The 26,649-nt window shown below is 38.2% G+C and overlaps 1 protein-coding gene across 1 annotated transcript in view; it reads right to left on the reverse strand.

Moving 5' to 3' along the window:
* Positions 1-22,916: 22,916 nt before the first annotated feature.
* Positions 22,917-26,649, reverse strand: part of LOC127632561 (NMDA receptor synaptonuclear signaling and neuronal migration factor) — a 29,324-nt gene continuing 25,591 nt past the window's right edge. Inside the window, exons 14-15 of the mRNA XM_052111206.1 lie at positions 23,882-23,957; positions 22,917-23,014 (exon numbers count right to left, since the gene is read on the reverse strand). Coding sequence (XP_051967166.1) covers positions 22,917-23,014; positions 23,882-23,957 — 174 coding nt within the window. The remainder of the gene's footprint in view (positions 23,015-23,881; positions 23,958-26,649) is intronic.

Below are 26,649 nucleotides of genomic sequence, written 5' to 3' on the forward strand. Positions count from 1 at the left end.
ACATGTTGTTATTTTACCAAAAACATTTATCATCAGCATTAATGTTTTCTTTAATTAAAAAAACCCTAAATTTCTCCCTTATGTCTACATAAGAGGTTCAATAGCAATGACATATATTTGAAAGCAGACACCCCTGCCAAATTCCTCTTTTAATAAAAATTGGGATGCTTTAACCTACCCCCTGCCTTTGCCATTACAGAAGCATCATGATATGAACAGTTTCACCCAAGATATAAAAACATCTCCAAATCCAAAGGTTAAAAAGATATGATCTACCTTGTAAAAGGATTTTTCTTGATCTATTGATAAAAACCCCAGACTTTCATTGTATTTTAAACTCAAATCAACAATATCTCTTAACAGAAAAGGTTGTCCATAATAGATCGTTCAGGTACACAATATGCTTGATCCTTATGTATAATAGTATCTAAATAGCATATTAATCTGTATGCTCAATACTTTGCCAAAATTCTGTATTCAGTGCACAATAAAGAGATCGGTCTCCAAATACTCAGAAGACCAAAATCTCCAAGGATAACACTGCCCTTCTGCAACTGCTAGGGAGAGTTCCAGTTTCAAAACATTATTTTGTCACCTCATAAAAGTCTGGTCCTATAAAGTTCAGGAAATTACGATAAAACCACTGAGAGCTGTTTAATTGCTTATATGAAATGTGCCGAATGGGCCGCGATAAGCAAAAATGAGCCGCCATGTTATGCAGAATGGACCACAAAATGGCGCCGTGATATGCTGAAAAGGACAGCGAACACCAACCAGTACTTCAGCTGCTAGTATTTTTGATTTAGCAGTTAAGTTAACATTATTCATTGTGTTACTGTCAGTGTGCTTTATTTCAACACTCAACACATCTCCTTCAACAGTACACTGTACATGAGTAGTCTCGCCTACACTTTCTGTCTCATCCTGTTCATCAACTTAATTTGTAATAACTTTCATGTACTCCCATCATGGCATGTCTTACCTTACTTGCACTTTTTACTATTTCAACCTGTTTATCCACTGTTACCTCTTCAAACTTCTCATCTTCACATCGATCTAAACTCTCTGCGTTACTCTCGGCATTAATGCTTGCATGAGCCTGGTGTGTACAAGCAAACTGTTTGTGCTCAATATCACCTCACTTAAAACATTTATGTTGTAGCACGAATCATAAATTACCTTCTTTCCAGACATGGAAAGAAATGTCCAATGTAGGCTCCTTGAAAAACACAACACTTGCCATCTAAACGACATAATGTGTTTAAATGCCAAATTCCAAATGATATGGCTTTGATCGAAGTAGCAATCCTAACAAAATGAGTAAGTTCTCGCTCTTTGACATCATTATGAATGAACGGTGGCACATTGGAAATCATAACAATCAATGTTAAAGCAGCCAGGGGAAAAAACTTGATAAAAAGTTTAATTAACCACTAATCCACTCTCAATCTCTCAAGTAACTAATGATTAATCCATGTAATAATAAAACTACCACTGCTTTGTTCATTCTCAATGTTGATACGTTTTCACATCCAATTTGTTCCCCCACTGCCACCAAAAGTAGCTAAACACAAATTAACTTTATTATTACTCTACTAAACACAAATCTTCCAGAGCTAACAGGTCCTAGATAAAAACTGTAAGAAAAATATAAATAGTCCGAAAATAAACATCTTTTCTCACCACTACCTCCACCACTCACCAGAGAGAGAGACCTAGGGCATGTTGTCTAGGCAAATACTGGACTTATATTCATAGAGACAAGCAGTGTGAATGATATGAGAGAAACATCTTGACTAATGCACCAGCCATAGAAACTACTCTTATTTTACTGTAGGCTACTCTTATGTTGCCTTTTGGCATTTAAAATCCCTATTTTACATATCACTTTATAAAATAATACTGGTTTGGAATTATGTGGAGGTGAGTAAATGATGACAACATTTTTATTTTTGGGTGGACTATTCCTTTTATAATACAGTCTTCTTGGAACGTGTTTACATCTAAATAATATATGTCCTACCAAAAGCTGATCGACACTCAGTCTAGCTTTCAGTGATAACAGTTTCAGTAAGCGTTCATCACTTGACAGTCACCAGCAAGTTTAACTGCAATAAAAACACTCTCAACAATCACTAGCTCTGTGTCAGTGTCACTCACATTTGCCATGGACTGATGTGAATAGATGTGGCACACCCACCAAGACGAGCGCAGGATCACGAAGTGACGAAAATAAACCTGAACAAGGTGGTCAGGACATGACGTCCCTGTTGGTCAGGGCTCTCGCTGTAGCACGAGCATGCTTTATCACTTGCTCAGGCAGACACAAAATAGCCACATTAAATAACATGTCACTTAACACCTACGCTGGATGACCAGGTACAGAACAGCACAAACAGTGATATTTAGTTCAAATACCACTTATGTAACATACTGTGCTGATGCCACTGGCATGCCTGTGTTCAACTATTCTCATGACTCATCCCTGTGGTTGCCATCAACATCATTTTTATTTTATTTATTTACGTCTAGTGTATTACTTGAAATCTCATTTTTGGTGCATGAGTGTTGATTAATAATGCTGATTTTGTATTAATGCTGAATACCAAATGCAAAGTGCACTTTAGCCTATGTGGTAAAATGTCCTGGAGAACCAAGAGTTTTGAAGGCCTACAGCCCTGTTTTTACACCTGTCTCAGGTGATCTATCACAAGTGGTCAGGTGAGACTGATAAATGTTTACACCTGGTTGTAATTTTTCTCAAATTTTTATGGGATTTTGAGGGAGTATCTCATATTTTTTACTACATGACTCACTACATCAGTGTAAAAATTGTCAGTGTGTAAAAGTTCATATTAAAACTTAACGTTTTAGCACACTATTGCTTCCAAATACACTTTCAAATGTTTTATTTCACTGTAAATGTACATTTTTGAAATTTTTCGAGTAAAATGCTCATTGTCTTTTAAGCAGCTGTATTAACTGAACTTCAAATGTGCTTCACATGATATGTGTCACTGCATGTTTTCAGGCTAACCAGAGAAGCTTAAAGTGAAGTTACGCATCTGCTTTTTTTCCCAACAGATGGTCATTTATCACTTAATAGCTCTTTTAAAGCTGCACGTAATTGGTTTAAAACCTTGTTTTTGAGCAGTGGTTTATTGGCAATGAAGTAGGCGGCACATCACTGTTGTCTGGGAGGCATCAGGACGCATTGGCGTTTACATTACAAATGTGATGCTGTCACATTTGTTTTCGATTAACAAATGTGATTTGAGTGATCCAATATAATAATATTTTGGACCCATTTAACTCCATTCTCATTAATATGCGCTCAACCGAAACACTCTGAGCAGTTCAGTGAGATGCTATTCTTAAAGAGACAGCACCGTTTTAGCACTTTTTCTAATAGGGTGTACCAGGGTTTGTTGGCAAACTTTTCATACCTTTATGAATATCTCTGGTGAAACAATCATCAAGATAGGCTACCCCATATTGGGGTTGGTTAGCACAGGATGTGGGGTTGGCTGGCACAGTGTCAAATCATAATACTCTAGTTTTAAGAGAGAAGCAACACACAGAAAAACAAACACTTTATTTGAAACTAGAACAACACATGTTTGTCTTCTGTCAGTAATATTAGTAATGATTATGTAATTAGAATGATTTTATAGATATAAATATGATAAATATATACAAATGTACAGTTTGAAATTGTATATGAACAATTTTTACTTGTATAAATCTTTACTTAAACTTGATTTATATATATGTAAACCCTTTTTAATCACATAAATGAAAGGAGCTAATTGTGTCATTGGCTTAGCTTAAAGTTAAACCTTGTGTACATGTAATAGGCCTAATAATAATGTTTCATTATTATTATTAGACATTATTTTATGTTATATATGTGTTTTTAGAGGTATTAAGTTGGTAAAACTTAAAAAGTTTTTTATACCCAGTGTATTAACCCACCCAAAAAACAATGTGCCAACCAACCCAAAAACCAATGTGCTAACCAACCCCACTCACATTCTTTGATAAATGTTAGCCAGCATAGATTATCACAGGCTTACATATCTTCTATCAAAATATTGCTTATACCCATCACGATTAACTAATGTTAAATAACATTTATATCTTTATTTGTATTATTTCTATAACATTTTTTTAGTGGATGAGTTTAATTTTGTTTTGACAGATAAAATGAAAGGTTGTCTACACAGTCACAGATTTTAACATTCAGAAGCCATGACAGAGTCAATCAGCATAGGTCAAGAAAGAACACTTTTGTGAAAATTATAAAAAAAAAAATGACCACAAATGAACTTTGTGCCAACCAACTAGGGTTGCATTGTTTACCAGTACTAACGAAGTATCAAGATAGCAAAAAACAAAAACATCTTGTTGCTAATTTCCATTAGCAAAATGATATGAGATGTGAAAATGTTTAGATTAAATCAATGACACTTTGAAAATTTGGATTTTCAATCCAATTTGGATATGGCCAAGTGTGATCATTAAACAGCAGACAGATATAATTTAATTAAATAATAAACATGCGCTGCAAGCTACAGAATGAACAAGAGGTGCCACTCTGCTGTCATATGACCCCCCCAGATGCATAAAATTGAAGACAGAAAAACATAACTTCTGTATAAAAATGTAATGTTCAAAAAGTAACAATAACACTCATAATAACAATTATGTCATATTAAATGATTGTATTATTATTGTTATTATCTGGAAGCAATATCACAAATGAAAGCAGCCTTGTGCCACAGGAAATCCGATTTTTGAAGCTCTGTTGTGCAGCATTTTATTTTATAAAAATAAAATAAAAATTTTAGGTAAAAATATATATTTTTTCGAGACGTTGTGTCGATTGTTGTGACACAAGGGGTCTCTTCTGAGAGCCTCGCGGAACTCTGAACTTGAGAAAAGGCCAATGTCAAGTTGGCAGACAGAATTTGCATGCCCTGCCCCTGGACATACGGGTATAAAGGGGAGCGGGGGAGCGACTGTCAGACAGATTTTCACTGAGGAGCCGAGAATACGGTTACGGTGCATTACAGTGGTAGGGACAGTGACGTGGCAAGGGAACACAACATTTCATTCCTTCCATCGGGGAACAGAGGTTACAGCAGTAAGCATGATGCTCCCCTTCTCTAACTCACTCGACGTTGTGTCGATTGTAGTGACACAAGGGGTCCCACTTCAAAACGCCATGCTCTACCCTGTGTTACGTGACTGCCGAGCCAGGTGCAAGCAGGCTGCTGCATGCTAGAAGCAGCTGGGTTGGCTGCACGTAACCCTCCCCAACGCCCCCACTAAAAGGTGTCATGTACCGCTCTTAGGTTCCCAGTACCCGTACGGGAACTGGCGACAAGACTTGTATGGGAGCCAGCCGGCAAGCCGCGATCTTTTCTCTCTCTATGTTTCTCGTCATAGAGTTAAAAGGCTGGGGCTATCTTAACGCTATAGATGCGCAGGGAAGGCATCCTTTCCCATTCCTATTCTTTCAGGGGGAAAATTCCTTGCGGACACCACGACCTGCCCAAACTGGGGGAGGTAACATGTGGCCAATACACACGGAGGTTGTCAAGCCACCCGTGGACATGGTGCGGTAGTAGATCTTGCCTGACAAGGAAGGAGTTGCTACAGACACGGTGACCGGGGGCCAGTGGGGACTGCTCAAGGGAGATGCGGGTCCTGTCAGCAGGGGGACCGTACTGCGGAAAATACCTCCCAGGGAGTTGCCTGAAGCGGGAACTATGCCTGTGGAGCCCAAGCCCAACACGGAGCACTCGACTCGTGGTGGGTCTGGAGGCGAATTCCTCTGCTGAATCTGCGGCCAGAGGGCTAGGGAGGAAGAGCATCCAGGAAGCGAGAGTTTACTGGCTAACCTGGGAGAGAAGCCACACTGGATCATGTCCGAAACGACTTGCCAAAACTATATTTAGCTAATATTAAATCTATTGAGTGGTTAAAAATGAGTTTTAACCTAAGTCTATGTAAACTTCTGACTTCAACTATATATATATATATATATTAAATTGCTAAAATGTGAACAAAATGATGAAAACTAATGACAAAATAAAATTTGTAAAATCAATATTTTAATAATGTACCAAATTCGAAGGTCACCTGTATAATTAACAGCTTTAGTTGAGGGAGAATTTATTTAATACGTAAGCAAAATTGACTGAAATATACCCATGTGAATCAGAATCAAAGCAAACAGAATCTATATCAAATCAAATCAAATTGAGAGCTTGTGAATCGGAAACAAATCGAATTGAGAAATCTGTATCAACACCCAGTCACTTGCATTAAAGCTATACATCAGTTTATGTGTTCACTGGGAATTATTGAACCCATGCCCTTTGGCACTGCATGTGCTATGCTCTTCTAGTCGAATGGTTCAGTAGCAGAAAAGAAAGGAACACACGCAGTAAAAGCAACACTATGAATTCAGAGAACATCTGAGTGGAACACCTAAAGTGCCAAGCACTCTTTGATGTTGAGGCTGCATTCACAGATAAATGAGAAGACAGCCTCTCTAAACTGAGAGCCATTACTGCACTCTAATTTAGTAAATTTAGGCCAATCAGTAGCATGATAGCATCAGCTGGCACCCAAGAAGAAGTGCATCATGGATACAAGTGCAAATCTTGGATCTGTATGCAATCTAACTTGATAAATTTCTCTGATTAACATTAACAACCAGGTAAATAATTTAATCACTTTCTGTACAAAACGTATTAGGAAATAAATACAAATACAATACACATTTGTATAGGTAGGCCAATATGCCCTTAGATATCTCAAATGATATGATTGATGTGAATACCATTACTTATACCATTACTACATGACGTATATCACTGATGTAGATGTGTAAAGGGATCAATGGAAAGGAGGAGGCGAGAACCGGCTTTTCAATATAAATAATAGTTTTAATGATAAACTCAAAAGACCACATAAACACACACATGACGGACATGTCCGTAAACGATCTCTCTCTCTCCCGCACGATACTCTGCAGTCGACCTTTAAACCTCAGAGGCTTGATTAGCCTAATACGGAACCAGGTGTGTATGATCATGACCCGGCCCCGCCCTCCACCCTGCCACAAGATGTAATGAGAAATAAAACTTTTCTTAACTGTCTTTGTGACAGCCCTAGTCTCTGTAAACAGCAAAAAACAAACAAGCAAACAAACAAACAAAAACATGTTGTGTGTGTGTAATATTTTGGTTTATCCACAAATAATAACAGCTTTTTCACCATCTGGCCAAACAGTTCTGAGCACAATGAGGAACAGTTCCAGTGGCATTTGCACTTGAACATGGTCGGTATGGTTAGATTACAAACCATTCCCAACCTAGAACATTCCCACTGAGAACTGTGCTGGTGACATGGCTGTAAAAGAAACTGTATCCATGCCAACAAGCTCTGATTGGTACGGAACCACATTTTTCCACAAGGAGAACAGTCTGTCCCATTGGTAGAAAAGTTACTAATTGCCCCAAATAGACTGCCATTGTAAGTACATTTTTGTCTTAAAGGCAGTACTAACGGCGGCCTGGGTTAGCATGGTGGTCAGCTCTGCATCGGCCTCAGACTGGGCGGGCAGACATGAAGGTGGCAGCCCAGTCGAGTCCTCGACATCCGAAATCGTCAGTGCGCTCTCCGATGCAGTGATCGAGGACTCATCCTGCTCACGATCGCAACATTGTCATGGTCACGTTCTCGCAATAAGAAAACGAACCATCCATGAATACTGCCTCAGTGTGATCGTGGCCCAGACACGTGAGGCAGCGCCCGTGGCCATCGGAGGCGGAGAGATAACGACCGCATCCAGGAATCACACAGAGACAGAAAGGCATCTTTAAAAAGATGTGTCTTTAAAAAGATGTTCACGTCAATGTGCTGCTCTAATAGAGGAACAAATACTCTTTGCAGAAATATATACTCTCTAAGTAGCGCTGTCGAAGCACCCAGGGGCGTAATCGGCACTAGGCGTGCAGAAGGAGAGAAAGCCGCTGGAATGCACCATATATCCAAAAGCATACACTTCTTTCTGAGGTGAATGGAAATGCAGTGGGATTCAGCTCGCTGATACACAACTGCTCGGCTCCGAATAAAAAATTTGAATGAGTTGCAGCATTCCAGCTTCTTTTATACCATATGTCTGTTGGAGTGGCATGCGAATTCCACTCGCCAATTCACATTGGCCTTTTCACAAAGATTAGAGGTGTTTGGGGCTCTCAAGAGTGATCGCTAGTGTCACTATATTGACACAACGTTGAGTGAGTGACAGAAGGGGAATGTCTCAGGTTACTTAACTGTAACCCCTGTTCCCTGATAAAAGTGGAACGAGATGCTGCGCTGATTTAGCGCTTTTAGGAACATCTTTAGGAGTGATCAGCTGTGAATATGTGTGCAACATGTCAATGAAATTAGAATTTATAGCCTCTGCTAGTGACATCATCCGGCGCTATCAGTATGAGGCAGGACCCTTACTGTGAACTCTGGCCAAGACTCCTGGGAGCAGAGAAACTGGAGGAAACGCATACAGGCGCATTCTGGGCCATGTATGTGCCATCGCATCCAGACCCAGGGGGGCTGGGTAACTCAGAGAAAAGTAGAGGGGACATTGAGCTGTCTGTTGGGAGGCGAAGAGGTCCACTTATGCTCTGTAAAATCTCAACCAGATTTGTTCCACTACCTCGGGGTGGAGTTTCCACTCCCCCATCAGTATTTTCTGTCTGGACAGTAAATCTGCTCCCACATTCAGGCATCTAGGGATATAAACTGCCCTGATTGACAGGAGGATATAAACTTGCCCTGGGCCCAAAGGAGAATCTGCCGAGCCAGTCTGTTCAGCTGGCGTGAACGTAGACCTCCTAGATGATTATGTAAGAGACTACTGCTGTGTTGTTCACCCGCACCAGGACATGGCAGCCTCTCAGATACTGGAGGAAGATACTGGTCGTCCAGCTCATTCCCCTTGAGCTGGACGACCACTTAAGAACCTCAGGAACTTTCTGTGTTGTGGCAGAATATCTATATGAAAGTATGTGTCTATGAGATCGATCATGACCAACCAATCGTGATGTTAGGTTTGACACACGACTGTCTTGACGGTTAGCATCTTGAACTTGAATGCCCTGACTGAGCGATTCAAGCTTCGAAGGTCTAAAATCGGACGCAACCTCCCACCCTTCTTGGGAACCAGGAAATATCTGCTTTAAAAACCTGACTCTTTCTCTGGAAGGAGAACATGTTCTATGGTCCCTTTGACCAAGAGATTTTGCAGTTCTTTCCACAGTAGACATGCTTGTTCTGAATTCACGGTAGTGGAAACCACGCCATTGAAACATGGAGGATGGCGTACAAATTTAATTCTGAAGCCTTTTCCTACTGTTCTTAGGACCCACATTGAAACACCTGGCAGTAGTTTCCACGCTGCTAGGTTCTCTGAGGTGGGATTCAATTTTGACACTTCTTGTTGAGGGGATGTCGAGTGTTCATTGTCCTGGACTACAGCAGGAAGCAACGGAACTAATATGGTTCAGCTGTTGTGGCATTTTTCTATAGGAACCCCTAGTATTACTACATCTACACAACGTCGAGTGAGTGACAGAAGGGGATCGTCTTGGTTACTGTTGTAACCTTTGTTCCCTGATGGAGGGAACGAGACATTGTGTCCCTCTTGCCACAACGCTGTACTAGCCACTGAAATGGCCGGGACCTTGTCTCGGCTCCTCTGCACAAAACCTGAATGAGTGGCCACATTCCAGCTCCTTTTATACCTGTATGTCCGGGGTAGTGGCATTGAAATTCCACTCGCCAATTCTCATGGGCCTTTTCTCAAAGATTAGAGGTGTTTGGGGCTCTCAAGACCGACCCCTAGTGTCACTACATTGACACAACGTCTCATTTCCTCAACAGGGAATGGAGGTTACAACAGTAACCGAGACGATATTCATACTGTCATCAGTACTTTTACACTAACCGCATACTTACACTAACTGCTGTTGAATCTTTTATGACACTTGGTACACATGGACACAGTGGTCATATATATTGAAAATGCTTTTTTTAACAGCAATATGTGGAAAATATCAGTGGATCTTTTCTATCTATACACCAATCTCCACAATCATGGTGTGGCTTCATGGCATTATTATGACTCAGTAAAGCAGAGTAGGGTGGAGCATTCTCCTGTTCCACATAATCATGATGTATGCACTTGGAAAATGCACCCTTCTCCCATCAGCACACATTCCCCTAATCACTTCAGACACCAATATGTTCCAGCCAGTCACACCTAATAACCCAACTAGAAATAGATGATGGAATGTTGCCTTAGTCAGTGTTAGTCAGACGGTCAGGCAGTGATTGATGTATGCACTATTAACCTCAGTTTGGCGTCAGTCACTTTCTTATTGTAGCCATTGGCTCAAAAGTTTACTGTCCATAGGCAGATTTGGAGGATCACTGTTCTACATAATGTCAATGTCATAACCCAACAGAACTCATAGCTGTCCTCCTTGTCTACACTCCTGCATTTCCAGTGCTCTCTCATCCTAGATGATTGATCAGATCTTTATAGTCTATAGTTCAATCAAAATAACCTTTAAAACTACAAACAGAGATGCAGGCAGGCTAATGGCGATGGACATTCCATTAAGCCTCATTTTAGTGTGCTATTGTGCAGACACCTGGGGTGTGAAGAAATTCAGGCAGGAAAATAAAAGATTAATCTAAGCAGCTTCATCTGAGAACAAGCGTGCACCTGCCAAAGTTCGCCAAGAACAGTAATGGCAGATATTTAGAGCTTGAAATCGACATTTAGCCTGGTTAAGCATGCAAAGAAAAATACAGCAGTTAGAGGCCGTTCAGGTCAAACGCATTTTTGCACTGAAAAAATGCAGAATAAAATAAAACGAGAGATGCGTTTATAAAAATGTATGTTGTTTTTAACTTTACACAGTGTAAAAAAAGCGAACTCCTGAGCAAGACTATAAAAATTAGCGAGATGAATCTAGTGCAGTGGTTTTCAACCTTTTTGACTCTGAGATCCCTCGTCCCCCCACCCATTGGCCAAGAAAATATTTGAAGCCCCAGAAAATAGCAGATAGAATAGATTAAAATACTAATCAATATTAATTTTGAGATTTAAGACGTTTCTGGAACTGTCAGATTTTATGTTCAAGGCCTATATTCTAATTTGACTCGAAGCTCCCTTGGAAGTTTGGTTGAGAACCACTGATCTAGTGCAGAAAACAGTTTAAAAACAGCACATATGGACACACAAATGTGTTCAGTGTGAAAGGGCCCTTTGTAGAAGAGTGCTTCATTAATCTGATGGTCGGTCTATTTGCTGACCCAGTTTCTCTAAGTGATATAGTTGCCCTAGACCTAGACCAGTGTGCATGGCACAGAATTTTTAAATGCTTATCCAGACCATTACAGAGATATTTTATTTAACTATTATTGATTTTACCTGGATTGTATTTGCTTAACAGGACATTACAGAGCATTCAAGGCACTCAAAGATTAACAAATCAGGGCCTAATGCATTGCCAAGCAGCATCAGATATTTAAAAATTCTAAACACTAAACACTTTTCAACTTTTCTAAAAAAACTTATGGTCAATAGGTGCATGAAAGGGGCTGGTGAGTGGTGCACTATGTTTTAGCAGATACAATGCCCTACAGATACCAGATCCGGGAAGGTATTTGGGTTTTACAGTGCATTGCATTTTGTGTAATGATAAGACAATGACTAAGTGGTGTTGTGACCTTTTGTAGGGCAAATGCCAATGAGTCTCATAGCACAATTTCTGTTTCTCTCTGGCAGCCAGTATTTGTGTTCATAGAAGATCACACAGAAACAAACTGCTTGGCTATTAAGCAATGGCAAACAGTCTATCTCTCCCTTTATCTCTGTGAAATCAATGCTTTTTTGTAAGTGCAGATGATTGTATGTTTTTTTTTAATTATATTCCTATGTTTATAACTCCTGATTGGACAAAAGAATGTTCTGTTGTGATGCTAATGACATTGTCTGACTCATTATTTTTAATGAACCAAAAGTCACCCGGGACCATCAATTGCAAAACCCCAATGCTGCAGCACCAATTAAACAGTGCAAACTGTGAATATGTAAAGAGATTTGGCAGAGTGGTCTTTGCTGCAATTCAGGTAACTATTGAAACAGGAAACCGATAAAGAAAAGGAGTGAAAGAGAGAGAGTGTGACTGTCCTAGATTAGTTCTTGCTGCTCAGTGGTTCTTCCTGTGTCTAATGCAAGCACACTGCAGCCTTTCCCTGTGGCTTTGTGTCAGGCTCTTTACCACAGGGAATCTCACCACTGTGTTTTTTTCTGTTTCTATTCCTCAATCTAGAGCCTTTGCTCTTGAGAAAAGGACTACAATCTCACTGGACTTTTCACTGTCATTCCTGGCCACTTTTACATCCCCCTGAAGTGTGTGTGTGTGTGTGTGTGTGTGTGTGTTACTAATATTGCAGAAGTATTTATTTACTGTTTACAGACATAATTTCTGTTGGCCAGTTTGTCAACTTTTCTTTTTATTATGCAAATGTATTATTGCATGAGTTATTGTCAGATTCACTTTGAAATCTTCAAAGATTGATTGTTTATTTAAAAGTTTAATCTGCTGCTCTACCGACAGTCATGGGCATCGACCATTGCTGATTTGTAGTGGATACATAGGTTGATGTCTTCTTGTGATTGTTCTGTAACACAGGTGGCAGATATTCTATAATATATATTTTTTTCTATATTACATTTTCTATATTTCTATATTCTTCTATAATTATCTATAGTCAAAAGATGTTTGAGTTAAGTTGTGGGTATATTATATAGTGATATTTCATTGACCACACTTTAATGCATTTACATCATTTCTGCATCATGTAAAACTTGTATGATCTGCAGAAGCTGTACTCATTTAAAGTGCGTTTGCACTGCGAGACAAAGTTCTTCGTTGCCGTTAATGATTTTAATCATCCGAATTGCAGTAAATACCTCAAACGTGATAGAGGAGTTACGTACATGTGCAAATGAATGCGCTAATTAATTTACGTATGTAACGGCATTTATTTAACACCTTATGGCGTTTAGAAAATGCAGTTTCAAAGCTTAATAAGGCTATACAAAATACGTGAATTCTGACCCTCTTAGCTTTCCATATCCACCACTCATCCATGTACAACTCACCACAAGCCCCTCCTAGAGTGAACCACATTATAGCGACCACGAGGAGGTAACCCTGTATGACTCTACCCTCCCTAGCAACCGGACCAATATGGTTGCTTAGGAGACCTGGCTGGAGTTACTCTGTTTGCCCTGGATTCTAACTCGTATTCGAAGGCTACATCTACATTAATCCGGATACATTTAAAAACTGCATTAGGGCTGATGACGTCGACGCAAAAAATACGTCGACGCAAAATATGCGCGTCGATTCGTCGGACCCAAAACAAAGATGGCGGCGCCGGCGACTAGTAGCAACACGAGTGGCTCCTCAGACTATCAGAAGTGCAAGGCGGCATGCACTCGTTCCTCTAAAGTATGGGAATTCTTTAATTTAAAAGGAAACAATTCCGTGATATGTCGTCTTTGCAAAATGGAGATGGCCTTCCATTCTAGCACCACGGCAATGCACCAGCACCTTAAGAGGCGCCACCCGGTTGCAGCTGCAGATGACAGAGCACCGTAAGTTTTTTTTTTCGACTCCCCACTTTGCACTCGATGTTGGAGTAGGCTATAATACGTTGTCGATACCTAAAGTTTTCGCTTATAGCTATTAATAATGCGCTTATAGCTATGAATGTCGTGAAAAATACATAGAGGACACTGACAACGCGCTGACAGACAGGACCAAGCAGGTAACATTTAATAAAGTCTCAACTTTCAAATTTGGTCATTCAAAGAAAATTAAACCATAAATAGGCCTACTGTTTTGTGGCTCTTTAATGTGTCGTGACAGATTGCCTCAGTTAAAGCTGCTCGTGAACCGATCATCTTTTCCTTGGTTAATTTATAGCATCAAATAGGCTAAACATGAATGTAGCCTACATCAGAAGGACTGTTGTTTTAACCGCGGAAAGATGTCAGTACAGTACCCTACAATCCATTATTCAAATTCAAATCCACCGATGTTAACCTTCTCTCTCCTGACTACTTTGTCGGACAAAAATGGCGTATTATAATTGATTGATCAGATCACCAGTCAATCAAACTCCCGGCAAATGTTTTTTTTTTTTACATTTTATACACCCCCCACCCCCGATGAAACCGGTATTACCGGTGTTGTCACAAGTCGATTAATCGAATCGAAATCGAATAGGACTGAAAAAAATGAATCGTTAGATTAATCGATGCATCGAAAAAATAATCGCTAGATTAATCGTTTAAAAAATAATCGTTTATCCCAGCCCTAAACTGCATTTTCGTTTCAAAGCGCTCTCCGTCCACACTAGCATTTTCCAAAAGTTGCTCGTCCACACAGAAACGTATGAAAACGCTTAAATCATGTTACTGTGCATGCGGAAAATCCCCGTCGCATGTACGGTCTGAAACGCAATTGTCCTCGTGTTCTGTCACCCGACACCAATGCCGATTAAACTTGCCTTCGCCTTTGAAGGAACACAATGTGATGATTGTACAAAGTAACATTTATTTTTTAACAATGGTTAGTATCAAGTAGTCAAAGTGAGTATCAAGTACAACAGCGCCGCTATAACACAGGCAACCATCTTGATTGTTGTCGTTGGATAGATCACAAGAATGCGTCTCATGACAACAAATACATCATCATTTTCACATATATCCATTTACCAGTAACTAAGTAAATGCCACCCATATTTATTTATTTATTCATGGATATGGCTGGCCAAGTGCCTTCACACCCTTCACTTTTCCTGTGGTTTACCACTTTCTCATTTCAGATTTATTTTCATTTGAGAAAAATCACATTCAGGGTGAGAAAAGAAGACCCAAAACTTGATTCACTTAAAACAGGGCACATTTTACTGTAAAACAGTTTAGAAAACATTTCCAGTTTGCATTGTTTTAAAGAGGTTGTACAAGGAAAAACAAACCTTTTCATGAAGTACAGTTTTACAGCAAACTAAATTCCTGAATACAACTTCTCTTAGCAATACAGATATAGACACTATGCGTTAAAACTCAGTCATTTAAAGTAGCAAAATGACAAGATGAGCAATCTATTGTAATTTGCTGAAGAAATATTTGCCATTTATTTGAACTAGACTATTATGTCAAATATTTGGCAGTTCAGCCAAGCTTATAAATCCATACATGTTTACAGTCATTACTCATCAAGGCTTTCTAGACTTATAATATAGGAAATTTGAAATACTATCATTGCTACTATAATGCTTAGAAGTGATTAGTTCCATGCACTAGACTTTGCAGAGAATAAGAGAGACATTGCAAGTTACTCAAGTTACTAAAAAAATGTATCATAAAAACATCATTATGCTATTAGAAGACATACTGCATTCCAAACAGCATAAATGATGCCTTCACAGGGCACTTTGAAGGGAAAACAATTATAATGGCCATGCTGAAGTATTGTAAGAAAGAAAATGTTCAATAGAAATGCCTTAAAATATGAATTCAAAATGACCATTTTATTACACCTTTTAGTCAATGTCTCTTTCAAGGTAAGTCAGTCCACTCGGTGGCCATCTTAGGAACGCATTTGAGCTCAATGCATCTTGTTGTCCGACTCTTTAAGCATGCTTCAATATGGGACACAAAGCCTTAAATACGGGAAGTCCCAGCTGAAATGGGACAGTTGACAATCCTAGCAGCAACAAAGATTGCATATGCCACCTCTCCCACTTTTTAAATCGTTCTCTGTGACAAATGTGTTCGTACTTGGATACTGCCCTCATGACAAACAAAATCAACAGCAAAAAATACACCGCTAAACTCTTACGCATGCATAGTGAACATATGTAAGTTTGCATTGTTACTATGATATCTAATGTGGACGTGCTAGCAAAAGTGACTGCAGTCTGAAAAGAAAACAATCAGATCCGGCCACATATAACTTGAAGTTTGAACAGTCAGTCTAAAAATATCTGAGAAGAAATCAGTTTTTTCTTGCTGTGTGAACAAAGCCAAAGGGTCTAACTGTGCAATCACGATGATGTTAATCATTCAGCATTTAATCTAATCAACAACTCTGTATGAAACAGCAGGACGTCACCTTAGAGCTCCTGCCCGTATTCACAAAGATTTTTATCTTACCATTAGGAGTTCTCAAAGAGTTCCTAGCTAGGCGTTTTTGCTTAAAACCTATTAACAAAACTGCTAAGAGCAAGTTTTACTAAGGAAATCTTAAGATATGAGTAAGACGGAGTTGACCTCGTTGCTATGGATGATCTCACATTTTATTAGCATGCTCTTTTAAATTAGCCCTTTATGATTAGTAGACAGGGAACAGCTATTTGTTAGCTGAGACGGACAATGATTGATATACACCGATAAGCCAAATCATTTAAACCACCTACCTAATACTGTGTAGGTCCCCCCTCATGTCGCCAAAACTGCGCCAACCTGCATCTCAGAAAAGCATTCTGAGATGATATTCTTCTAACCACAATTGTACAGAGCAGTTATCTGAGTTAATGTAGACTTTGTCAGTTTGAACCAGTCTGGCCATTCTCTGTTGACCTCTATCATCAACAAGGTGTTTCCATCCACATAACTGCCACTCACTGGATGTTTTTTGTTTTTGGCACCATTCTGGGTAAATTCTAGAGACTGTAGTGCATGAAAATCTCAGGAGATCAGCAGTTACAGAAATACTAAAACCAGCCCACCTGGCACCAACAGTCATGCCATGTTAAAAAAAAAAAAGTCCCCATTCTGATGGTTGACGTAAACATTAACTGAAGCTCCTGACCTGTATCTGCATCTGCCACACGATTGGCTGATTCAATAATCGCATGGATGATTGTTGGTGCAAGACGGCTGGATGGCCAGACTGGTTCGAACTGATAAAGTCTACAGTAACTCAGATAACTGCTCTGTACAATTGTGGTGAGAAGAATAGCATCTCAGAATGCTGTTCTGAGATGCTGGTTGTTGCTATTTTGGTAGCACGAGGGGGACCTACACAATATTAGGAAGGTGGTGTTATGGCTGATCGGTGTGTATGTATATATATATATATATATATATATATATATATATATATATATATAAATAGAAACACACATACACAGTAAGAAAGAAAGAAAGAACCTTTATCTCCGGTGTAATTGGGTTGTTTTAGTTTGTGGGAGAGGTAACTGCATCTCTACCTAAGTTTACAATAATGAAAACACCCTCATGATTCAGGTGATACCCTTTTTGAAGGTCAATGTCAACATTATAATATTTATATTATTATACTACTATAATATGAAAATAGATCGACTCAATTTTGATTAATGCGATACATTTTTATATGGTCAATGTCGTCATAATATTCAAATACATTGTTTTTAATGTGGATTGACGGCATCAGCCATGCCTAGGATAATTTGTGAGTCACTCTTAAGGATTTAGAAGTCCTCAGGACAACTTCTAGGCTGTCGTTGATTAAGGCGCTACATTTAGCATTAAAATGCTTCATGAATTAAAGAGTCCTAAAATTAGGAGTGACACACCCCTGATTTTTACGAGTTGCTCCTAAATTTCCTAAATAAAAGGTTGATTATTATATCTTACACAAGTAGTGTAAGATATAATAATTTTGGTCAAAATCCGAATCCTGGAGGTATTTTCTTTCCCTCAGGCAGGTAGCACATCAAAAAAACTATTTTGACCATTCTGCAGATGTTCTCCACTAAGTAACACTAAGGGGACTAATATTTACATTGTGTATAATGTCATATCCATATCAGTGTTTGGGAGTAGTTAACTAAAAGTAGTGACACTACTAACTTATCTACATTTTACAGTAGCGTGACAGTAGTTACATAGTGACAGTTTTTCCAGTAACGAGGTATATTTTCTAACGAGTAGTGCTGTAGCATCACAAAACCCTATATTTTTCTAATTGTATTGCAAGTGCAACAATGGAGCCGAGGGAGAAATCATAGTGAATTGGTTCTTTCAGTTCATGCAAATTAACTAGTTCACACAATGATTCAATTGAGCCTTGCGCAGAATTAAAGAAATAGTTCACCCAAAAATGACAACTCTCTTTATCATTTACTCACACTTATGCCGACTCAAACTCACATTACTTTTTTTCTTCTGCGGAACACATATTAAGATGTTTTGATGGCGATATAAAGTGTTTTTGTCCATACAATGCAAGTGAATGGGATGAAACTTTCAAGCTCCAAAAGGACATAAAAGCAGCATAAAGGTAATCCATAAGGCTCAAGTGGTTCAGTGCCTTTTTTCTGAAGCAATTTGATTGGTTTTAGATGAGAACAGACTAAAATGTAACATCTTTTTCACTATAAACCTTGACATTGCAGTCTCTAGGCATGATCATGATTTCAAGCTCGATCACACTTCCTAGCAATTGATGCATGCGCAGAGTACTAGGATGTGTAATAAAGCTTGAAATCATGATCGCCAAAGAGACTGATGATGTCAAGATTCATAGTGAAAAAGAATATCTTTGTTTGTGTTCTGCGAAGAAAGTCAAGCGAGTTTGAGATTATATAATGGTAAGTAAATAATGAGAAAAATATAATTTTTAGGTGAACTATTCCTTATTTTTTACTTCTTTTTGAAGAGAAATGTTTAGTGTATTGCTATTGTTTATCACTATATTTAAATTCAGCTCAGAGTTTTTTAGTTTATTAGTGTATATCAAGTATAAATGTATGTTCAATTTAACATTGTCACTTTATTTGTTTAACACTTTTTAACAATAGGTTTACTATGGTAATATTGTAACTATGACTGTAGTAACCATGGTTTGTAGTGTAGCTAACTTACTAACTAAAATAGTAGCTTGACTGTAGTTTAACTACCTTGGTATTGAGTAGCTTGCAGTTTAGAAAGCTATTGTTTAAAAGTGGCTTACTGGTCATATAAATATTTAAGTGTATGTGTTGTTCAAATTAGCATAATATAGATGCATCACAAGTAACAAAGTAGTTTGATTGTTGTATATTGGGATCATTAATTATTTGTACAGCCAATATTAAAGTGAGAGCCTTCAGAAATTATTGCCCAAAGCTTATTGACATCATGCATGTCTCTCTCCATTGCACTGCAAAGCCAGTAGTCATGGTTAAAATAAAACTGATGCTGTTGAAATCATAGACAGCATCCCAAGATATTCAGACAACAGTCTATTCTAGAATCTGTACTGTCTTCCCTTTAAATAATACAGTTAATGTTACAATGTTTATTGCTACAGAAAATAGTTTTGAAGTTCAACATGAATAAGGAATGGGTGTATTATAAATGGAACAACACATGCATTGTTAAAATGGACTAAACCCATTGTCAAGTTAAAGTGGTGAGCATCAGCTTTCTTTCTACCAAATTCTACTTTCATTCACCAAAAAAGTGACATAATGAATATGTGAATTGACTTTGAAGATCTTATTGATGCAGACATGATACAACCAACACAAGGCCATAGTGCATACACTAATGTTAATAAATGTCTTATTGCAAGAGTGTGATTGGTTTCAAGCATGACCTGCCATAGACATTTCTGCAAACTCAGATGGCTCCATGATCTTTAGATCTCTTGCTGAGACCTTATGATTCTCATGTGCCACTGGCACTATGCCTCCACTTTCTCAAGCTATATATATATATACATATTAAATGTTATGTTTTACTACCCCACATATCACCCTCTATTCCATAGACGTATCTATATGAAGTCTACTTTACAGTCTTCTTTGTTATTATAGCCAGGGTTGGATAGTAATGAAATACATGTAACGGGAATACATATTTAAAATACAAAATATAAGTAACTGTATTCCACTACAGTTACAATTTAAATAATTGGTAATCAGAATACAGTTACATTCAAAAAGTTTTTTGATTACTGAAGAGATTACTTTGCATTTTATTGGCATTTGTTTCTTTATGTAGTCCTTTCAGATGGAAAACATTTATACATATAAATTATGCAATCCAAATTGCATTTGAACAGCGGTGAAACATTTTCTTATGATGTGTTACATTCATACGAGTAGACAGAGAAGTAAATTTGAAGTAAGTTTGGAGCAGAAGAAATAGAAATAAACCTTGTGTAAATTGTCAGCTGAACGAAAAGCTAAAATGCAATTTTTAGCCATTTTACATGCACATTTTACCAGCCACGATCAAATTTTTTATTTATCAAGAAAATTCACATTGGATCATAATTTCTTTTTTCCAGTGAGACCTTTGATATTAGGGCAAAAATCATATTCTTGATAATAATTTTTGTATTCTTTTCCTATAAAATTATCTAAAAATCCTTAAAACAAGATCAATTTGATTGATCTTGTTTTAGAAACAACACTGCATAAAATATTTAGGTTTTTCAGAAAATGTATTTTTAACATGTATTTTGTCTTACTGTACTGGCAGAGTTTTTATAGTCAAAACAAGTTCGAAAATCTACCAGTGCAGAAGAAGTAATCTAAATTATTTAGAATACGTTACTGACCTTGAGTAATCTAACAGAATACGTTACAAATGACATTTTACAGCATGTATTCTGTAATCTGTAATGGAATACATTTCAAAAGTAACCCTCCCAACCCTGGTTATAGCATAAAATGACTTTGGCATAAACAGTGAAGAGATGATAATATGAGTTTAAATGAGCCTGGAAGTTAAAAATAAATCATTACATATGAAGAAACAAATCTCTGATTTCTTCAGTATGGGAGCTCTTGGACTGTTTTGATTATGATTTTGGCCCTACATAAATACATATGCTGTTCTGCTTTATTTAATATTCTGGGTGTCTGCATGAGCGATCAAAGATAAAAAGAGTGTGATGGATCAACATGGAGGCAAACACATATGCATCCTTCACATCTCAGTGCCCCGTTGCACATCTCTACACACAATCACAAACACAAATATATGTGTAAATCTTCACATCCTCTACAAGACGTGAAGGAACTTTTAGACACCAGTTTATGTTGTTCTAAAATGTGGTATTTGGGATATTTGTGATTGCTGCCACCAGATAATCCAAAGCCTTCTCCTCCCCAAGTTGTAAACCCAGAAAAGAGTAACCACATTACATATTTTGTGCCTGGCAGCATTCTATGTAATGCCTTGAACTGTCTGTTGCAATGCTGATGTTTTGCAATTGAAAATCTACTGATGATCATTAAACTATCTTCCAGTATCTGCCAGAATCTATTTATCTATTTGGTGCATCTAAAACACACTTACGCACCAACTAAAGAGCTCTGAGAACATTTTCTTCCCCAGAGTACTTCTTAAGAGGCCACAACATTATCCTGTGTACAATTTTTTTTAAAGTAAAAAGCAAGTGTTAAAAGCTAATTTCGTTATTCAAAACAGGATCACAGTAACACTCAGTACTACTTACTATTCTAAGAGAAATATTGCAGATACAATTGCACTTTGACTCATGAGATATGTATGAATCAAAAAGATCTAAAAGAGTTATCTTCCACATAATAATGTTTCCTGCGATGTCAAAGACCAAAAAACTTGTGAATAGCTTATCATGACATCACATTAAATACACACAGATGCATATGACAAAATGCAGCCAGGGAAATACAATACAAATATCATACAATCTGAGATAAAGTCATTGTGTATTTCTGTCTATATTTAATAAAAATTGGATGTTTGCTTAAGATACTGTTCTAGAAAATGTTTTAAAGATGTCAACCAAAGCTAAAATTTGGAAGATACCACAAGACAAAATCTGCCGATCTATAGCAGCTCTGTCTACACATGCTTTAATAATACACATAAATGATTTGATGGAAATTTAGACATTGGATCTGTAAACTTAATCTATAGAAGTCATAAAACACTCAAACACACACAAATCCCCTGATAAAGATATTGTGAGTGTTATTTTAACCCATCTCAGGTAACTCAATCATTCTGGCTTCCTGCTGAGTTGAAAAAAAAAAATCTATGTTTTTCTCCTCTGTTTTCTTCTTTCTCTGTCTACAGAAAGTATTGTACAGAAGGAGGTCAGAAAAAAACTAATGAAACCTGAGTTTTTTTGCCCCCCTCTAAAGAATTCTAAAGAGAAAACACCATATTTAAAAATGTCAAACTGTGCAATATAATTATGCTGAAAGATAAATTACAATAATTATTCTATAGTTAGTCTGGATATTTAAATACAACAGACATGTAGTTCCAGTTTTTCCTGCACTCAATGATAGTGAATTTAAATAATTACACTCTAGGCCTGTTTTGAAAATAGCATTTGCATCACTATCCCTGCTAGTTTACCACAAACACGGCTACTCAAATATAGTAGAAGTAACTGTTCCTATTTTTCCATCTTCTTCTCACAGCTTTTCAGATCTCATAGATATTGAACATTACTTTTTATACCTTCACATAGGCTAAAAGACTGCTTATCTACCAAATGTTCCTCTTTCTCTCAGAGGCTGAAAGCTCAAATGGATGGCAGTGAACACACAGCACCTAACAGTAGTGGCTACTTCGCCTCTCGGTACATTTGAGGGCTGAGGATTCAAACATCTTTGTAATGTCAACCATCTTCATCCTCAACCTCATCTTCCTCACTGTCCCTTCTTCACCTCTGGACATTTCCGCCCAGGATTTTTGGGAGGGAACGTTGGCACGTGGGCCCTAAAGAAAGCTACCTGCCTCTTGGGCTGCTTAAACCAACGACACAACATCACAGAAGGTCATCATAGTCGTGAAGTTTGGAGTGCTGGCGGCTCTTCCACAAGCGGTAGAGACGGAAGTCAAAGTACATCTCGATCATCTCTTTACCTGAGAATGGAAAGAGCAAGACATTTTAAGCTCTCCTAAATCATCTGACAAACAAATCTCAGTCAGTATATCTACGCCTAATAGAAAATAGATCTAGATTAGGAAGCATTTATAGGCCTGTGTGGGTGTTTTAAATACAGTTTTCTATTTAAAACTGTGGTAATTATCCTCAACAGTGTGAATCAAGCTGTGGAGAGTCCATAGGGGACAAAAGAAGATGGAAGATGAAGGAGGGAACGGAAAGGGAGGGGATGGAGTGGGCCTCCTGGGTCAAATGAGAAGACAGAAACAGTGGGAGAAGATAGTGAGGTCTTAATAGTAGAATAATTACTGTTAAATCAATTGCTGTGGTATGGAGAAAATTGAGAGGTCACCTGGCACATAGGTTACAGTATAAATATCTTGCATTTGTTTATCTATCACAGCCTGATAAATTACCACCAGATGTACAGATATACTAGTACACACAGTGGCCCCCAAAATTATTGATACTACTAGACATTTGAGCCACACTTAATATGCATAAATGTCATTGCATTAAATAATAAAATGTAAAACCAAGTGGCATCTGCTCACAAATAATCCTAGACTTTTTTCCATAGCTAACCTTGATTTACCTAGCCATTTTTGCAATGAATTTTAACCAACTGGGCCCAATGTCCTTTTTTGGTGGATGTATGAAGTTTCCATCACATTTACACTACATGTGTAGTTTATCATATTCCACTAAGTTTTCCCATCAGAAAGTGTCTAAATACTTTAATTATATTAATTTTGAACAATATACTGTCTCTACTGTTCTATTTTTTTTTTAAATGTAACAAACTGTTTTATGTTTTTGATTAAAAAGTGTGCTTGTGCACCTACCCTGAGCTGACAGTTCCAGAGGAGACGTAAACTCAATGGCATGAGGTTTCATCAGTCGCTTGAGGTTTTGAAAAAGCTGAGGAAAAGAGAAAGATCTGCAGTTTCAGTACTACTCAATTTCCATGGTTATTAAAAACAAATACAGTGGCACAAAGAGGCTGGAACAAGTTGAAAATGGCAAAAAATAAAATGCAATAATACTATTAAAATGACTTATACATTTGAAAATATTTACAATACATTTAGTAGGTTTTTAATATTCATATAGCTAGAAATAATAACGCTAAAGTGTAACTTTAAGAAAGGTATATTCATAAAAACACTTTTGTAGGAAAACAGTGGAATTTGATGCAAAACATTACTGATTGGCTTATCTTCAACCCATTCTTACTGACAAGTCATACGCAATTTCGACAAAACCTTATCTATGTATGCTTCCTAAATAACATTACTTTTGTGCTTTTTTTTTTTTCAATAAATCACAGAAAACCAAATGTTTAAAAACATGCACAAGATCAACAAATGTAAGATGTAATGACAAAGCAGTACTGGCCCAGTTGGGAAAGTGACAATTCCGTTGAAGGAAGGCTGTTGGTAGATTTTTGATACTTCGCAGAATTACTATTTCTGTTAATCAATCAAGCAGTCACGGATATGGGCAGATCTCCAAATGGCCAAATATTGTTCAGTTAATCATCGTTAACTAACCAAAAATCTATCTGCTTAAGCTTCACTCTAGCTGACTGTGATGTTGCAGTAGTGTGATTGCATATGTTGCTTATGGGAGCCATATGGCAATATATGTGCGTCACAGACCAGATGGAGCTGATCAGGAGAGAATGAGGGAGTGTTAAACTGTGTTCTACTATGCAGTGTTCGAGCTCTGATGGAGGGGGTCTGGTCGTGTCAATTTGAATCCTTCATATCAGACAAAGTTTGTCATAATGTATTAACTGCCTCCTGTTATTCATCTCTTAATCCCTTGACTTTTGTTTCTCTGTTGTCTGTCAGCATCATCTCTCTTCTGGGTGTTGGCACAATTCTGTTTTTTCAAGTCAAGTCAAGTGGTGTTTATTGTCGTTTCAACCATATACAGTTAGTACAGTACACAGCAAAATGAGACAACGTTCCTCCAGGACCATGGTGCTACATAAAAACAACAAAGGACCAACACAGGACCACATGAGACAACACAACGAAATAAAATACCTATATAAAATACCTATATATATACATATATATACCTATATAAAGTGCACGTGCAAACATGTGCAAAGTACGGGACAGTACAACAAATGCTCAAACTCTCGAGACGATCATGAGAGCTACATATAGCTGTGTGGATTCACAAGCAATCAATCTCTTTCGACAGTAGTGAAGGAAGGGGCGCCTGTCCTTTGGTCAGTCCATTTCTTAGGCATTACTAAACCAAAGTGCTTCTATTAAGAATCATCTTTAATAAGGATGAGCCAAAGGTAATGCAAGATGCCAGAGAAAACTTAAACATTAAAAGCAATATTAGCTGCTCCACTCAAATTAACAACAGCACTCATGAGGAACAGGCTCAAGACTCATAGTTATGATGATGCTGAATGCAAATTAGCCCCACCCCTTAATTCCGTGGACCATTGTAGGAGCTCGGGGAATTGTTAAAGGCTTATTAGTTCCCTTACGACTCAGTACACTTGACATTGCATTTATTAACGCATATGAGGAGTGCCTTCCACACGGCCTAGTTGAAACCTCTCTACAATAATACCAATATTCTAATATTGGCTATGGTGTTTGAGCCCTGCCTGTTTTACTGCAAAGCTATCTGCTATAAAAGCAGGTGCACATACACTATCTCCTCTGAATCATTTCTTGTCTAGAAGCCCTCTACCTTCGGCGTTGAAATAAATGAGTCAGCGGGCAGAATCTTCACGGGAAGACTTTCTGCTCCCCTGCAGTGCTCCAACGAACATCACACTGCCTCGCCACTTGATGCTTCGCTGGTGAACAGGCCTCAGTATACTGTTTCCCTGCAGCACTTCGGCAGGGTTTGTGTATCCTTACAAAGCTATTGTGTATTGTATTTTGTGTGATATAAATATAAATATATATTTATTTATATATCTAAAAGAGTTACTTACGTGTTTGCATCTTTTTAAAGATATCATTCCGTAAGTGTTCCTTGTGCGAGAGACACAGCCTCCTCATCATCAGATCAGCATGAGAGCTGCATTTACTGTCTGGGCCGTGCCCACGCAGAGTCAACTTTCATTGAGAGAGACTGCCCTCACTGTGAGGGCATGAGTCTCAAGACGCTTAGCTCACGAATCACCCTCATTCTGAGGGATAATTCAGCCTCACATGCCCTCCCACCCGCCTCTTCTGTGATACCTGAGAATTCACATGAGGAGGCACGGCGGGGCCGCAAGGTCAAGCAGGATGACTTTGAGGTGGTCGTCGTGGCGGCACATGCCCCGCAAGCCCCTCAATCTCTATGAAGCGCATGTTTTCTGATACGCAATGTTATGAGACGAGCTCTGGCCTTCTGAAAGAGAGAGCGGCCTCATCTCATTCAGCGGTTCTAACGCTGGGGATAATAATGACGATGTCATGTCTCTCGCTGCATCAGGCGTGTGATCAGTGGATGATGCTGCCGCCCCTCCCCACAACGAGGACGAGGAACATGCACGTGCCACTGACAGTTAGATGCTCCGTATCCATACAAGGGTGGTCGAATAGCTTCACCTTGAGTGATCCCTCCCAGAGGAACATGAACA

This window comes from Xyrauchen texanus, chromosome 3 (genome assembly GCF_025860055.1).
Source record: "Xyrauchen texanus isolate HMW12.3.18 chromosome 3, RBS_HiC_50CHRs, whole genome shotgun sequence".
NCBI lineage: Eukaryota > Metazoa > Chordata > Actinopteri > Cypriniformes > Catostomidae > Xyrauchen > Xyrauchen texanus.